Consider the following 16,988-nt stretch of genomic DNA (forward strand, 5'->3'; position numbering starts at 1 on the left):
AATACTGGTTGTGTCTTTAGTTCCCTCCTTTTCTATGTTCCCATTTTGAGGTAAACTGCCTACAAGCAAAGGAGACACCAACATGTTGGTTTGTAGTTTGCCAAAAATATATGCCCCTTTTCCTCTCAAATTTCCATTTCCTCCTTTTTGTAAAAACCTAAATAAGAAAAACCCCAATGATGTGGTCCAGAATTTTTTGTTCATTCATGTATGGAAACCCGAATGACTATAATAACCGCTAGAAACCCTTTACAATGTGGAAATTGGCAGCAAAACATTGGTTTCAAAATTATTTTGGTACATATATATGCCCTTTATCGTTGGTGAAACTTATATAGTAAATATATCCCTTCTTTTCTGCTCCTAATTCTCTTATGTCTTTGTTGATGTAGATGCCCCACAAATGATCTTGCGGAGTGGTGAGGGCTCACATTGTAAATTTTGTGACTAAAGTGTTTCTTCTTAATTAGCCAATTTAAATGTTCCATACTTATAGGATATGACATTGCTTATCCCATAAGCTAGCTCATAATTACACAACCTCAAAACCTTGACAATCTGAAACTCAAATATGATAGTGATTTGGTGGAGTATTTTAATGTTTTGGCTCTTTCTTTTGATAGCTAGCTTTTAAGAGCATCTCTAGCGCAGGGACTAAACAGGTCCCTTAAAAATAAGATTTGAAAGCTTATTGTTTTTTACCATTGGAGTGTTTGTTGTGGAGTTTGAGATTGCATGAAATTAAATTTTAGAGCTTGTAGAAGGGATTAACTCTGTAGGGACCTTATCCTTTAAAAATAATATTTTAATACTCAATCTCAAATAAAAAAATAATATTGGTGGGGTCAAGTATGTGTTTATCGCTTAAATACGGGATAGAACGGTGCACTTGCGGGCCTATCAGATATATACACTCTTTGATGTTAACCAAATGCATAATCATAACTCTTGTTTTGATATCTTACATCTGGAGTATGAGTAATTTGAGCCCATAAAAAATAAGCTAAACGGCAATTGGAGTTACCATCAATTGGAGATGCTAAGGGAGGGTTTTTCAGCTGCTTGAGTACTTATTAAGATGGAATAGGAGTCAATATTGTTTAAGGAGTTGTCGAATAAGGTGCCTCGTTGAGCAGAGATTTGAACTATGGTTCGCTTCTCCCAAGATTCAAACTGCTGTTGGCCACTTAGTTCAGATTAGCCCTATTCGCTAAATCCAACAAAAGAGATCCTCTCAATCAAACTCTCTTTTGATCTTCCCCATCTTTCTCTTAATGAAGAGAAAAATGATTAGAAAACTGAAAAATAGTTAAGAGAGAAACACTTTTTTTCAGTCAAGAGTGAGATAGAAAAGATTGAGAAAATGAGGGAGAATTTAAAAGAGAGGAATCAAACTCATTCAATCACCATTATTAAAGAAAGGAAAGTTACAAATATTTTAATATATTTAAATTTAAAGGAAAGTGCAAGTCACTTGGTTCATACGGATAACTTCAACATGTATACTGTTTGGCAAGTCAACGTTTCCCCTAGCCATGCAATGGTTTAACTATTTTATATTTAAATATTGGTGACGTTAATATTTCTCTAATATACAAATCATTGCTTCTTCCATATATGAGAGAAAGTTGAAACAGATCTCTAGCAGCCAAATCATTGAAGGTTAGTAATTGCTTCCAATTTTATTTTTTATTTTTTTTGTTTTTGTAAAAAACTGTTACAAAGGACCATTAAACTCACTGTAAGGTCAACTGATGTTACTTCTTCCTTCTACTAGACAGCACAGGTCAAGAGGAAGAAGTTTCAACATATAGGAACAAGAGTATAATCTCATTCCTAACATATCCAGAGCATCAATTAGGTATAATATTAATTCATGGTCAGTAATTTACTTGCAAATAAAAGAAGAATGAATGGTTAAAGATCAAGTTGAGAAATAGCTTTCTAAGGTACTTGTTTGTAAACACTGTTCATTATCTATCATGACTAGTCAACAAATTTAGCCAAGATGAAGGCTTAATTTAAAATATTTGTCCTTACTAGAGATCCATATGGAGTTTATCTTGGTTAAATATGTTAATTTGACATGATTGATAATTCATCATATCAGATTGAATCAAAAATTAAGTGAAATGAATTTTAATCAGTGTCGTGTCATAGCGGTGCTATGACGCCATTGAATAGTGGAATTTCAAAAAACTGCTATTGTTTCATGATGTGCTATATAGTACAAAATTATATTTGAAAAAATCGCTACTTTCCGCTATCCTCAATTGAGTAAAAGCTTTCTCTTTCGGATTACCCTCTGCCTGCCATATTCTGATATACAAGGGGGAAGAGGCAAATAGTGATCTAGAGTTCTAATCTTATAGGATATTCTTCTTTTTGGAGCTTCTTAAGTATAATATTTTGTATTTTATTGTCTCTTGGTTATTTCTAACATTGTAGGCTATAGTGGAATAAGTTAATTCAGTTAATATTCCACAAATGAGTATGGTGCATGGTTTTGTATTGCGGCGGTATGTAACAGCAGCAGTTGGTTCAATTACGAAGTTTAGAAGATCTTCATGTTGGAATGAAACACTATATTCAAGTAAGTAACACATTGAATGTGCAAAAGTTTTTTCTTGACTCGTTGTGAGAAGGCTTTTGTTCAACAACACTTATTTTCATTCTGTTTCTATTGAGTTTACAGAGAAAGGAATTTCGACTGTTAATTCCCAACATTTCACAAAAGCGTTACGTTTGGGGCCTTGTATAAGTTCTCAATTTTCTTCAGTTTCAATAAATGCAACAACTCAATATGATGTTTTTGTTAGCTTTCGCGGCGAAGACATCCGCGCGAATTTTCTTAGTCATTTGATTGAGGATTTTGATCGAAAGAAAATAAAAGCCTTTGTAGATGATAAACTTAAGAGGGGAGATGAAATACCACAATCACTTGTCAGAGCAATTGAAGGATCGTTAATTTCCTTGATCATATTTTCACACGACTATGCTTCTTCATGTTGGTGTTTAGAAGAACTTGTTACAACACTTCAATGCAGAGAGAAATATGGACAGATCGTTATACCTATTTTTTATCAGGTAGATCCTACAGATGTAAGATATCAAAACAAGAGTTATGATAATGCATTTGTTGAACTCCAAAGAGGGTATAGCTCCACCAAGGTGCAAATTTGGAGACATGCTTTGAACAAATCTGCTAATTTATCTGGAATTAAGTCATCAGATTTTCGGTAAGTTTTTTTTTTTACCTCATAATTTTTTAGACTATTTGGCCTCCATTATTTTTAAGATAAATTTATGCAACTGAATGTTTTTACTTGAAAGTGTAGCTTTTAAGTTGTTATTTAACATATATTAGTCAATGATGCAGCATGGCAATCTAGGATTTAATATGGACACCACTTTGTTAGCCGTTTGGCCCAACATTTTTACCATTTGAGCTGTTACTTACGAGACAAGTTAACCCATAACTTTTAATAGTTAGATATACAGTCACACTATTTAATATATTTCAGTCTCACAAAAAACTTCAATTGAAGCTTAGACTTTGTGTCACCTTTTGTTGTATAGGAATGATGTCCAACTTCTTAAAGAAATCATCAAATGTGTGTCGATAAATTTGAACAACAAGCAACTAGTTAGCTCAAAAGGACTCATTGGAATTGGAAAACAAACTGCACATCTAAAGTCATTATTAAGCCAAGAGTCAGAAGATGTTCGTGTTGTTGGGATTTGGGGTATGGGTGGTATTGGCAAGACAACCCTTGCAGAAGAAGTGTTTCACCAACTACAATCTGAGTATGAAGGATGTTGTTTTCTAGAAAACATAAGGGAAGAATCGGCAAAACATGGAATGGTTTTCTTAAAAGAAAAGCTTATTTCTGCACTGTTAGATGAAGTTGTTAAAGTTGACATTGCAAATAGATTGCCTCATTATGTTAAAACTAGGATTCGTCGCATGAAAGTTCTTATTGTTCTAGATGATGTGAATGATTTTGATCAACTTGAAATCTTATTTGGAGATCATGATTTGTTTGGATTTGGTAGTAGAATCATTATAACAACAAGAGATAAGCAAATGCTTTCTAAAGATGTTGATGATATATTGGAGGTAGGTGCATTGGACTATGACAAATCACTTGAGCTTTTCAATTTGAATGCTTTCAAAGGTAAGGAACTTGAAATTGAGTACAATGAGCTATCAAAGAGGGTGGTGAATTATGCCAAAGGCATTCCATTAGTTCTTAAAGTTTTGGCGCATCTTGTCCGCGGAAAAGATAAGCTAGTATGGGAAAGTCAACTAGACAAGCTTAGAAAAATGCCAAGTAAAAAAGTTCAAGATGTAATGAGATTGAGTTATGATGATCTAGATCGCGAAGAGCAAAAGATTTTTTTAGATATTGCATGTTTTTTCAATGGGTCGAATTTGAAAGTGGACTACCTAAAACTATTGTGGAAAGATTCTGAAAGTGATAATTCAGTAGCCAGTGGGTTAGAAAGGTTGAAAGATAAAGATCTTGTTTCTGTTTCTAAACATAATGTTATATCTATGCATGGAATTATACAAGACATGGGTAGGGAGATTGTTCGCCAAGAATCAAGTGGAGACCCTGGAAGCCGTAGTCGATTATGGGATGATGACATTTATGAAGTATTAAAAAATGACAAGGTAAACGCCTAAAATATAAAATCTTTGATACCATTATATATTTTTTTTTAGTAAATCATTTTGGTTCTTAAATATTTTGGTATTGTCACAATAGTTTTAATGTATCAAAATTACAAAAACATATCTAGATACATCTTTTTGTTAGTCAGTTTGGTCATTAAATGTATTTTTCGAGAATCAATTTGGTCTGTAAAATTACAAACAAAATACACATTTGGGAGGTTTTTTGTAATTTTGATACATTCAGCGACATAGTGATAGCGCATCAAATATTTAGGGACCAAAATGAATATTCACTGGGTTTATTTAAATTGGTCTTCTACTCTGATGACAGGGGACTGAAGAAATTAGAAGCATATGGATGCCATTGCCAACACTTAGGAATCTGAAGTTAAGCCCTTCAACATTTTCTAAGATGAGAAATCTACAATTTCTGTATGTCCCTAATGTATATGATCAAGATGGTTTTGATCTTCTTCCTCATGGACTTCATTCTATGCCACCTGAACTAAGATACCTCTGTTGGATGCATTACCCTTTGAAATCATTGCCAGATGAATTTTCAGCGGAGAAACTCGTTATATTGGACTTGTCATATAGTCGAGTTGAAAAACTCTGGCATGGAGTGCAGGTAACAAATTATACATAGAATAAACCCTCAAATTTGTTTCCAAACTTATCTCTCTCCTAGTTTTTCTTTAAGCAAATAAAAATATGAAGCAGTCCTTAACGTTTGCTACATATATGCCATGTTAAAAAAATTAAGGACTACTTGTTATTTTCATTTATTTGAGGGACAAAGTAAGAGAGAATATGTAAGTTGTGGGGCAGAATTGGTTGTTTACTCGGCATATGTGTCTTTCTATTATATTTTCTATCTTCATTTAAATAGTTCAGAAACTACAGCTCATGCATCATGTGAAGTCTTCATTTGATTTATTTTGTTACAGAACCTGCTGAATTTGAAAGAAGTTAAGCTCTTTTACTCAAGGTTCCTGAAGCAGTTGCCGGACTTTTCGAAAGCCCTGAATCTGGAAGTATTGGATATCCATTTTTGTGGTCAGTTGACTAGTGTGCATCCATCTATTTTCTCTCTAGAAAATCTTGAGAAATTGGATCTCAGTCATTGCACTGCCCTTACCGAGCTAACAAGTGATACACATTCAAGCTCCCTAAGATATCTTAGCCTTAAGTTTTGCAAAAATATAAGAAAGTTCTCTGTGACATCAGAGAATATGATAGAGTTGGATTTACAATACACACAAATCAATGCATTGCCTGCATCATTTGGACGTCAAACCAAGCTTGAAATCCTACATTTAGGAAACTGTTCCATTGAAAGATTTCCTTCATGTTTTAAGAATTTGATAAGACTGCAATATCTAGACATAAGATATTGCCTTAAGCTGCAAACTCTACCAGAGCTTCCTCAATCTCTTGAAGTTCTACACGCGCGAGGATGCACATCACTAGAGAGTGTGTTGTTCCCTTCAATTCCTGAACAATTCAAGGAGAACAGGTATAGGGTTGTATTCGCGAATTGCTTGAAATTGGATGAACATTCTCTTGCAAATATTGCGTTTAATGCGCAAATAAACAATATGAAATTTGCATGCCAACATGTATCAGCTTTGGAACATGATTTTCATAATAAGTTCAATGATTATAAGGATCACAATGATTCTTATCAAGCAATTTACGTGTATCCAGGAAACAGCGTTCCAGAGTGGTTTGAGTATATGACAACAACGGATTATGTAGTCATTGATCTATCTTCTTCTACATCAAGTTCCCCTTTGCTCGGCTTCATTTTCTGTTTTGTACTTGGTGGGAACCGGTTAATTGTTGCCCCGTTAAAATTTAACATCACTATCTGTGATCTTGAGGACCAAGGTAAGGAGGAGGAGCATTTTGAACTCTGCATATCTAGACCATCTGCAAGTATTGTATCCGATCATGTTTTTATGCTCTATGACAAACAATGTTCTTGCTACCTAAATAGCAAAGCCAAAGATATGACAAGGTTTGAAATCAAGGTAACAACACGTTTATCATCCATGCATCCTATAATTTATTCAGGCATGTGTATGGAGCTAAAAGGGTTTGGTGTTAACGTAATAGATGCCTCAGCATATCACAGTTTCATTCAGACGATGGGATTGCCTGATTGATTATCTTGTACCTGAAGGAAAGACGCTTCTTGTCTTCGATTATCACATATTGTTGATAATATGTACCAGCAGATCATGATTAGAAGGCTCAATTTTTACTTTGTAATATAATTGTGGACTTGATCTACCAAAGTTGGAACATAAATTCCTCATATACAGAAGAAATAAGAATGCTTCTTTGATCAACATAGCACTTTCAAGCTACCTTGAATAGTTTTATTTTACAATGACCTCTCTCACACTCAACTAAGTAATAGTCAGTATATGTTTTCTAAATAATAGAATTGTTAGGGACGCGTATTTTTTTGACAAGCACGCTGTATAAATATTTTTGAATAATTTATTTATAAGGAAGAACTGGGCCGTTTGGATTAGCTTATTTTAGGGCTTATATAAAATGGCTTATGCAAATAAATAAATTTTTATGTATTGTTCATAAGTTTTCAAGCTATTTTATGGAAAAACAGGTTATGAAGATGCGGTTTTCGTTAGCGAGAGCTTATAAATTAAAATAAAAACTTATTTATTTACATAAGCTATTTTTCATAATCCTAAAATAAGCTCAAACCAAACAGGGCCTAATGTTAAAATAATTGTATAATCATTATATAAGTTTTTAAAATAAGAGAAATGCTAGCAACACAATTTTCTTACTCGACACATTCTTCAACCAATTCATGGTGTAGATGTCCTTCTTCTGCTCTACCCTTGGAGAATACTGTCAAGATTAATGTTGGTGGTAGCTAGTTTACAATCATGGAAGATCAAGATTTGGTTGAATTATGTTCAATTATAAGGGGAATGGTTGATTGTTTTTGTTTTTATGGAATCACACTTGGTTGTTAGCAGAATTACTTATGATTCTAAATGACTTACTTTAGCCTATAATTATAATTTAAAAAATGTAATACTTGAATTGGAGTCAAAATGCACCAATTGATTTGGTTTTGCAATGAAGTCTTTCTCTTTAATATGCTCTCTTATCATATTTTCATTTGAGATTGTATAGTTTCTATTTATTATATTCAAGAAGCGAATGAATGTAAAAATTGGCTTGCCAAACATAGTGTCTTTTTGGTTATCTCTTTCAAGATTTGGACTCTCCCTCTACCTTAACCATTGCGGATGCTTTAGGCTCGTGCATTGTAGAGTGTAGTTTTTTTTTAATAATTATTTGTTGATTTATTTGAGGGAAACTAATCAAGTTGCTAATAGATTTAACTAAATTTGGTCTATTTCTAGAGGGAAACTCAAATAAAATGATTTGCGTTAGAAAATATGTTGCTAACATCTTTTTATAATAATAATATTCGCCCTAACATTATCTTTATAAGTACACTCGTATTTTTATTGTTTTAATGAGTGAAATTCACTTGAGTTTTCATTAGGATGGCAAAGCAGACCGCCCTGTTCTGTTTAGACTCGTCACGTTTAAGTTCGTACGAAATGGAATGAGACAAACCGAGTTAATTTAGGTGGTTGAGTCTAAAACTTCATCTTGCCCTACTTAATGGCGGATTGACGAGTTGGCAGACCGGCTCATTAAACAAAAAAAAATCTTTTATAATGCATTTTTTGACATTTTGTTGTTAGAAAAAATTATTTTGCGGTTCTTTAAAAAAAAAGCAGCAAATTAAGTTATGCTACAAACAAGCTTATGAGACAAGTCCAACACCGTTCAACATAATTATTAAACAAGTCTCAAACTAAAACCATTCCGCCAACATAAAGCAAATCCTAAAATAAATCCAACAACCAAGGAGGTAGAGCGGATACAACAACGAATCCTAGGAAACACAGCGGCAATAATGCACTTTTCTCTTCTCAATGTCTCAGCTCTCACGATAGATATATCATTGTTAAAAAATTCCTAAATTTATTTAATTAATAGTTGTTTTTTTATTACATTGTATTATGATGGGGTATGTGGCCACTCCACCTTAACTTTTGTCTAACTCCTTAAAAAAAATAGTTAGTTGACGAGTCGATCCATCTCGTTCCTGTCCCATCCCATTTTTCAATTGAGTTAAGCGAGACGAGCCAACTAAAAAAAAAACAAGTTCGAAACTTCGACTCGGACCGCCAAAAATAGCGGCCGGTTAAACGGGTCGATCTATGCAGATTGAAACCGTTTTGCCACCCCTCATTTCCATCATATTGAAAACGTAAAGTGTTGTAGCTTATTAAATTTATCATCAAATAAAAGAGTAAATGTGAGAAAAAGAATATCAAAGTAAATGTTGTGCCAATTTTACCAAATAAAAAAGTGCTAACAAGTGCTTCAAATGTGTTTTTTTAAATAACCACAAAAAAAACCTTTATATTGAAAAAATGAAGTAATTATTATTTTAAGGGTTAATATCTTAAATAGCCTTTATAATTTGAGAGAGGTTTGAAAAATAGCCCTTGTAAAAAAAACTCAAATTCCACTTTTATAATTTTAACTTAATTACACTTTTAGTCCCTTAGTTTCTTAATCGTATGATTTTAGACTTTTACCCCCTTAATTTCTTTTTTGCACTTTTATTCTCCGTTTTACCCTTTTTTTTATTGAGAAATGATATTTGTACAACCATTTTCTAACAACTTTTTGACAATTTTCCCTTTCATACTCACATTATCTTCTCATTCTCTCTCTTTCTTTTTCTCTCTCTATTATTTTTGACCAATCAAAGAAGAGAAAATTAAAGTTGTCCAAAAAATTGTTCAAATATCAATACTCTTTTTTATTTTAGTGTCACACATTCAATTTTTTAGTGAGTTTTCAATTTTTGTTGATGTGACATCATTATTATTAGCCCAGAGAGAACTTCTTTAAATTAAAAAAAAAAAACTAATGTTGAATTCTTTTTCTTCTTCAACAATAAAAGATATGATTTATATATGATTTATATATCTCAATGTTAATTTTTCTTGGCTAAAAATGCAATACATTACCAACGAGATAAAGTTTTGCACAATACAAGGTTTGCTAAAGTAAAACACAAGAATTTAACAACTTGTTATAAAACCAAAATGAAAGACAGAAAATGAAAGCTAGTACCCAAAGCCTAGGCAAGTAAAGGATTAAACCACCATCTTTGATGCCCAAAAGTTAAATACACATTTTATTTTTTTTTGTCTTTAACCACCGATAAGAAAGACGTTTAATTTTGTCTAGAATCTGATTGATCGATCCTTATTATTAAAGAGTCTATTATTTCTCTATTTTCAAATTACCAAACAACTAAGAAGCAATTTAGCTACATAAATGAACGCTGCGATTTAGAATTGTATGCCGATTGATCAAATCAAATGAAATGATCTGAAAATTGTAGAGGATCCACTGAAGATAAGCCAGTCCATTGACAAACTAAATGCCAAATAGTACTAAAAGAAATTTAAAAAGAAGAAGTTGAAAAGCCAATTTTAAAACACCACAATCACTAACACAAAGTTGTGACTCATGATGAAAACGACACTACTTCTCAATAGATTATCCTTCCTTAATAAAAAGACGATCGTGAAGAAGAGAATATTTGCTTACCCTAACACACAAAAATTCCATGTCCGACCCACTTTTATTATTTATCCAAATGACTTGCTTCCCTAAAATAAGTTATTTATCCAAATGACTCGCTTTCTCCAAGTTTTTTTTTTTGTCTTCTAACTGTTTTTTTTTTTGTGGTGTACAAAGTTTGAACCTGAACCTTGCATATATTATACATTGTCTTTACTAACTGAGTTAAGTTAACGACGACATCTAACAGGTTTCCTGATAGCAGCAATACTAATACATATTTTTTTAATGGCGGTATATATTTTTCAAGAACTAATATTTGTATAACCACTGTTTTGTGATAATTTAGAATAATTCTCTCATATATTATCATCGATTAGTTGCACAAATATCAATATCATTATTCATATTTTTGTTTGGCAAATATTAACTTATATTCGTAAGGACGCATGTTAAAAAACTTACTATAAAAATATACGTAAATGAAATAGTCAACTTCTTAAAAATTAAATTATCATATTTTTTAATACAAAGTTGTTCATTTTAGTTTCCTCAATATGTGTCGCACAAGTTATCGTAAGCTTTTTGTTTGAAGAGGTAGTAGATTGCAACCAAAGTACCAATCAAGAACAGTTGAGTTACACACAAACTGCCGTGACGTATCTGTCAGAAAACTCAAAGAACATTTGAGTTACACACTATACATTCATTTCTCTCTCTCTGCGCTCTCTCTCTTCACCGTCCGCCGCCATGGACCCACCACCTCCATTACAAAAAATCGCCATCTCCGGCCCAACCCTCTCCTCCCTCCTCCACCACCTCTCAACCACCTCCACCTCCACATTCTCCGGCCTCCTCTTCGGCCACGTCACCCTCACAACCCCACTCAACCTCACCGACGATTCCTCCGACACCACCCCCACCCTCCTCGCCACCGTCACCGGCTTCCTCACCACCTCCTCCTTTCTCTCCCCCTCCGGCGATATCAACATCACCACCCTCCGTCGTCTCGTCCCTCACTCCTCCTCCCTCCTTGGTTGGTTCTCCGGTCGCCGCCGTTCACCCCTACGCCCCTCCCTCCGTGAATTCTCCATCACTTCCTCTTTCTCATCTCTCTCTCAATTCTCCTCCACCATTAACCCTAATCCCAATTCAAATCCCTCTTCATCATCTTCACCTTCTTCTTCTTCTTCATTCAATTTCAACCCTAGTTTATTCTTTCTCTTATCTTCACCAATTTCAGATCAATCCTCACACATTCACACACATGATTACCGTGTTTATCAATTTCTATCCGAATCCCAATCATTCAACCCGGTTTCAATAGAAATTATCAACATTGGACCGGCTTTTCGGGGACATTATGGTTCATTTATCCCTAATTCACCGTTTCCGGTTCTTGATTGTCAGTTAAGTTATTCACCGATGATTCAGGACGATGATAACGAGAAATTGAGTAAGATGAAGCAGACTTCTAAAGATCAAAGGGAGTTGGATGTTTGTGCTGAAGGATATGAGGTTAAGAGGTTGAGTAACTTGATGGGCTCTGAGGCCAAGAATTATACTCAGAGTTTGGAGGATTTGTATTTAAAAATGCTTGTTAAGATTGGGAATTTGACTACTTTGGTTGAACAGAGTTCAGCTAAGGTTCTTGAACAGGTTAGTTTACTTCGTTTTTCTGAGTTTTTATATTCTTAATTCAACATTCAAGTGTATTTTTATATATGTATTTCAATATTATCGCGATTAGGGTTTTTAAATTTTGGCTGTGGTAACAGTTGCTGTCGCATTGTGATCATTGATATGGTGAAAAAGTGCAGTCAAATTTGGCTGATGCGGTCTCAATTGTGGTCACATTGCAGTTTTCGATACCATTATGCTGCGATCTAGATTGCGGTTGTGGACCTTTATTTAAAACCCTAATGATTGATGTTGATTAGAATGTAGTGGTATAAACGTAGGGATAGTTATTGAATAAGTGTACATTAAAGTGCTATTGATTTATTTAGGAATATGGTGTAGTGGGATGTGGTTGGACTCGTGGAAGTATGCTTGGTCCACAAGTGGGGTGAATGTGGATACTCTTTAGTGAGAGGTCGCAGGTTGATACCTTTTAAAAAATAAACTTTTTGGGAGAGATTCTATCCCTTCTGCGAGACAATCTTTTAGTGAGAGGTCCCTGGTTCTATCCCTTGCCAAAACTGAATTTCTTGACGTAGTCATGTGTATGTTTTGACGGTGTTACAAGCATGCTTTGTCGGACTCGAACATGATTGACTCTGATTGAAGGATACATGATATATGTGGATTTTTTATTTTTTTTTATATATGTGGATGTTGTCCAATATTATATTGGATTAAATTAACAATTTAGTGGTGTAAAAGTAGGGAGTTATTCAACAAGAGTAGATTGAAGTGCTAATGGTTTTATTTAGGAATATAGTGAAGCGTGATGTGGTTGGACAAATGGAAGTAAGTCTGCAAGTGGGGAGAATGTGGACACTCTTTAGTGAGAGGTGGTTGGTTTCATCCCTTGTGAAAAATAAATGTACTGGGAGAGATTCTGTCCTTGTTGCTTTGTCGGACTTGAACATTGTTGACTCTGATAGAGGGATGCAGGATACATATCCTTTTCTTCCTTTTTGATGTCTTTTGGCCCTAGAAATTCCTCTTGTGCTAGTTTTCTTACAAAAATCACATGTAACCATCTTATCATTTTTGTCCTTTAAACTATTCCATTGCTTTGGTATGTCAATGTTATCACCAGTTGGTTTCAAAAGCATGGCAGTAGAAGCAGCAACTGAGCCACTAGATGACGATGGTTGATAATTAGTAGGAGTTGACATAGCTGTTGGAAATGGAAACACAAACAAATCCAAAAATAAAAAGAAGTCAAAACCAAAAATGAAAAACTAAACTGAAATGAAACAGAGGCTGGGTAGGCAAGAACAAAACAGAAACAGAGGGAGGGAGACTAGAATCATGAAAGGAACAGAACCGGGACACCAAATGAAAGTGAAACAGAGCAGGGAACCAAACCAGAGCTGTGAACAATGCAGCCGAGGATGGTGAGAGCTGCGAAAGGTGCAGCTGAGGACAGAGTGGAGCCTTGAGATGATGGTTCCTCGCGCGACAGAAGCTGTAAATGAGCATCACAACAGTAGAAGAAAAGAAAAAGCGTTTGTAATTTGGGCTTTAACTTCATCTAATTTTTTTTGCACTTGCATAGCTCTGCAACAAATGCCATCTGCCTTGCACTCTCCCTCTGTGAAGGCGTCTGCAATGGCCGCTACTCCCAATGCACCGCTCCGTCACAATAGCGGTGCTATTTACCGCTTTTAACAACATAGCTCTAAACCCCAAAATGAAAAACTTGGTGTAATGAGAAACTTAATGCTCTCTAAACCCCAAAGATGACAAACTTGGGGGACTACTGTACCCTTTAGTAGAACTACGATGGGGAAATCACATTTGTTCAAATTTGTTTGCTGGAACATTTCTTAGCTAAGTTGTCTCCAATCCAGTAGCTGTGTGTTATCCTGATTGAGTACAAATTGGCTCAAGGTATGCAATAGTAAATGTGGTCTCAAGGTTGGAAAAGTGAAAACGAGCTTCCTGAGCTGGAGACTTGGTTCTGTTTTAGCCAAGTGGACCACATTTGTCTAAGGGTAAGATTGATTTGTAACTTCACACTTAGCCCTCCAGCATGAATAAGGCTAATTGATTGGCAGCTCTTTTTTGATGTGCAATAAACCCGAAATCTAAATGGTGACTACAGGCTACAGCAGCCCATAAACGGGAGCCTAGGGAAATTGAATAGGCATCTTTAATCATATCCTAATTTTGTAGAATGAGTTCAGTATATTCATACTAGTTTAGCAAAACCCGGGCTTTGTTGCGAACAGTTGTTTTCCTCGCTATTGAGAATTGAGAAATTTTGATTTTGATTTTTATAGGCTTAATAGAAAATTATTGTACTTCATACCTATGCAGAGTTTAATTTTTCTTTTATCAACTGTGAACAGGAAAATCATAATAAGAAGCTGAAACACAAAATTTTAAAATCTGCTGCCCCAGAATAAAATATTAAAATATCTTCGATGGTGGAAATTACTTCTATTCTTTCAGGTAACTTGCATTTTTTTATCTTGTGTTTTAGTTTTAAAATTTTTGGTTTTAGCAGTCTTTAATAGACAAATAGTTTGCCCCCGAAAGAAGAATATGGCAAACCAGTCATGTTGGTTACTTGGTTTATCACCCTGTTAAGAAAAGTTTTGCTGCTGTAGACCGTAAGCGCAGTTGTTCTTGATTTTTTCACTTTACATGAGCAAGGCTGCATTAATCAAATTGAACTGTTATTTCATTTATTTTATGATGAAATCTTTCTGATACACCTCTTGAGCTTGAAGGAAAGGTTTAGATTAGGATTCATCTTTCTCTAAAGTTTGCAATTTCTTGAAACTGATTATGGATTGCATTTTTTAATGACTCATTAACACTTTGACATCTCCTAGCTGTAATCTTTGGAATACAAAATTCTTATTGTATTGATAAATAAAAATTAGAATTTTTTCTTTCTTTCTGTAAATAGCAATTAGATTACTACCATGTAATGTTTTGAAAACTGAAGTATTAATCAAACTGGTAAAACCAATAGTTCACGGTTCAGTGGGTCAACCATGACTAAACCGATGGTAATGAAATATTAAATACTAATAATGTATAACCTTTCACGAGAGTAGTAAATATATTAAAATTCATTGCCGATTCTTTAAGAAAAATTCTTGCAGGCATCATCAACACTTTTGTGTTACTGATGATAAACCATCAGCCATTTTCACCCAATTCTTGTAGGGTCTTAGGATAATGATAATGTACACATGTAACAAGTTGGATGCATAACCTACACACTCCAGCTTAATGGTGAATGTTGATTTCTGATTCTTATATTTTGTTGATGTATTTATTCGGGGAGGAAGTTACTTGAGGAGTAGCCGATGTTCATTCTTATTCTATTAAATAGATCACAACTGCAAATGTTCATAAATTCTAAAAACTGTTTTATGCATCAAGCAATTAAAATTAAAAGTATGTGGATCATCAATATTATATAGTCAAACTTACAGCTGGAAAAATTGCTTCACATTCAAAACATGTCAACAATGAATCAATGATAGTATTAAGCAGTTTGAGCTTAATATTGACAAAACATAAAACTCTGTAAAAGCATCCTGCGTATAAATTTGTTCTCGTATGATTTGTCAGATTACCTGTGTCAATTAGCATCTCCAAACTCACTGTCATGATTATACAAAATAAATGTTCAATTTGTATGCATGCATTGCATTAATACTGATGGAGTATACACAATCATAAATGTTAACAAGCTTATTTTGTGTGTGGCACAAAACAGAGAAGATATGACAATCAACAATGTTCGGAGTTATGTGCCTGACCTGGATCATCAAGTTTCTTTTGGAATGACTTGAAACTTGCCTTTTCCCGTTTTGAACTGTTGGGTGAGCTTTTAGTATATATGGTGCAGCTCTTGTTGTTATTGTATTTTAGTTTTTGGCTGCTCTTCAATTTGAAGAAGGTCTTGATTCGGATTCGACTTTGTAGCATGGGTGAATGATTCAGTCCTTCATAATTTACGGAAGGTCCTGATGTTTTTTCTCCCTGACCTAGCATTTGCTTCATGTAATGATATCCCAACTGTATTGTATGTTCGTGTAACTCTTGCTTCTTTCTGCCCTTCATTCTAAAATATATTCTGCTCTAGTTTTTAAGGTGCTTTATCGTTTAATCAAGCTCATTTACAAGATGTAATGATGAAATAAGTTTTAAAGGCGCTTTATCGTTTAAGCAAGCCCATCATTGAAATATATATATTTTTTACCTAAAATTGAACGGAGGATGTAATGGCTAATAAAATAATATTTTTTTATTGCAATGACTAATAATGTAATTATTTTTACGAATATATAAAAACTATTTCGAGCGTTTATCAATTTGAAAACATGGTTACAAACTATGTCTAAATGACCTTTTGATAAATGTTTGCATAGCTATTTGGTGAATATGGCGCTTTTGAAATAACCATACTCTTGGCGAGAAACAATGGAAAACCTAAACTGTCCTTCATTTTATAAACATCATGCCTTAAGTGGACTCCACCTCAAAATGGATGTGTTAAGTTGAATATTGATTGAAGGCGTAGTATAGTAGACTTCTCTTTTAATGAAGAAGAGGGAGATGCACTTTTTACTAAGCTATTTGGGGTTTACCATGATTTTATGGTGGTAATGAACAACTTTATTTAGCAGATTAATAAAAGAAATCAAGCCAAAAATGATTCCATCACTTTGCTAAGAAATCAAAGAAACAAATTCTCTTGATTCTTTTTTTTAAAAACTTGTTGAAGTTTTACTACCTCCATTCTTTTTTTAATTATCAATAAGTCGTTTAAACATACCCATGAAGTTAATAAATTTGGTTACTTTTCAAAAATAAAATCAACAATAACTTGCCTTTTAAATGGAATGAATACCCTTAACTACTTACTCTAATATCACATTTTAGAAATGGGTTCCACTTAAAATGGTGGATCATACATTGGTTTTATCAAATAAGAGAATGA

At 33.9% G+C, this 16,988-nt stretch overlaps 2 protein-coding genes across 4 annotated transcripts; both read left to right on the forward strand.

The window, feature by feature from the left end:
* Positions 1-1,541: 1,541 nt before the first annotated feature.
* LOC11414519 (disease resistance protein RPV1) lies at positions 1,542-7,035 on the forward strand. 2 transcript variants are annotated; one of them, XM_024780655.2, is made up of 7 exons: positions 1,542-1,662; positions 1,778-1,861; positions 2,449-2,593; positions 2,696-3,239; positions 3,580-4,678; positions 5,013-5,309; positions 5,629-7,035. In XM_024780655.2, the coding sequence occupies exons 3-7, from the start codon at positions 2,488-2,490 to the stop codon at positions 6,847-6,849; spliced, it is 3,267 nt and encodes a 1,088-aa protein (XP_024636423.1). In that variant the 5' UTR covers positions 1,542-1,662; positions 1,778-1,861; positions 2,449-2,487; the 3' UTR covers positions 6,850-7,035. The 2 variants fall into 2 exon arrangements, with proteins under 2 accessions (XP_024636423.1, XP_024636422.1); XM_024780654.2 differs by having other exon boundaries at positions 1,778-2,593.
* Positions 7,036-10,946: 3,911 nt separating this feature from the next.
* Positions 10,947-16,154, forward strand: LOC11414520 (uncharacterized). Of its 2 annotated transcripts, XM_024782917.2 has the most exons (3): positions 10,952-12,007; positions 14,374-14,476; positions 15,762-16,154. In XM_024782917.2, exons 1-2 carry the CDS (start codon positions 11,099-11,101, stop codon positions 14,428-14,430), a joined length of 966 nt encoding a protein of 321 aa, XP_024638685.2. In that variant the 5' UTR covers positions 10,952-11,098; the 3' UTR covers positions 14,431-14,476; positions 15,762-16,154. The 2 variants fall into 2 exon arrangements, with proteins under 2 accessions (XP_039689579.1, XP_024638685.2); XM_039833645.1 differs by lacking the exon at positions 14,374-14,476 and having other exon boundaries at positions 10,947-12,007.
* The last annotated feature ends 834 nt before the right edge of the window (positions 16,155-16,988 follow it).

This window comes from Medicago truncatula, chromosome 4, assembly GCF_003473485.1.
Source record: "Medicago truncatula cultivar Jemalong A17 chromosome 4, MtrunA17r5.0-ANR, whole genome shotgun sequence".
NCBI classification, from domain to species: Eukaryota; Viridiplantae; Streptophyta; class Magnoliopsida; order Fabales; family Fabaceae; genus Medicago; species Medicago truncatula.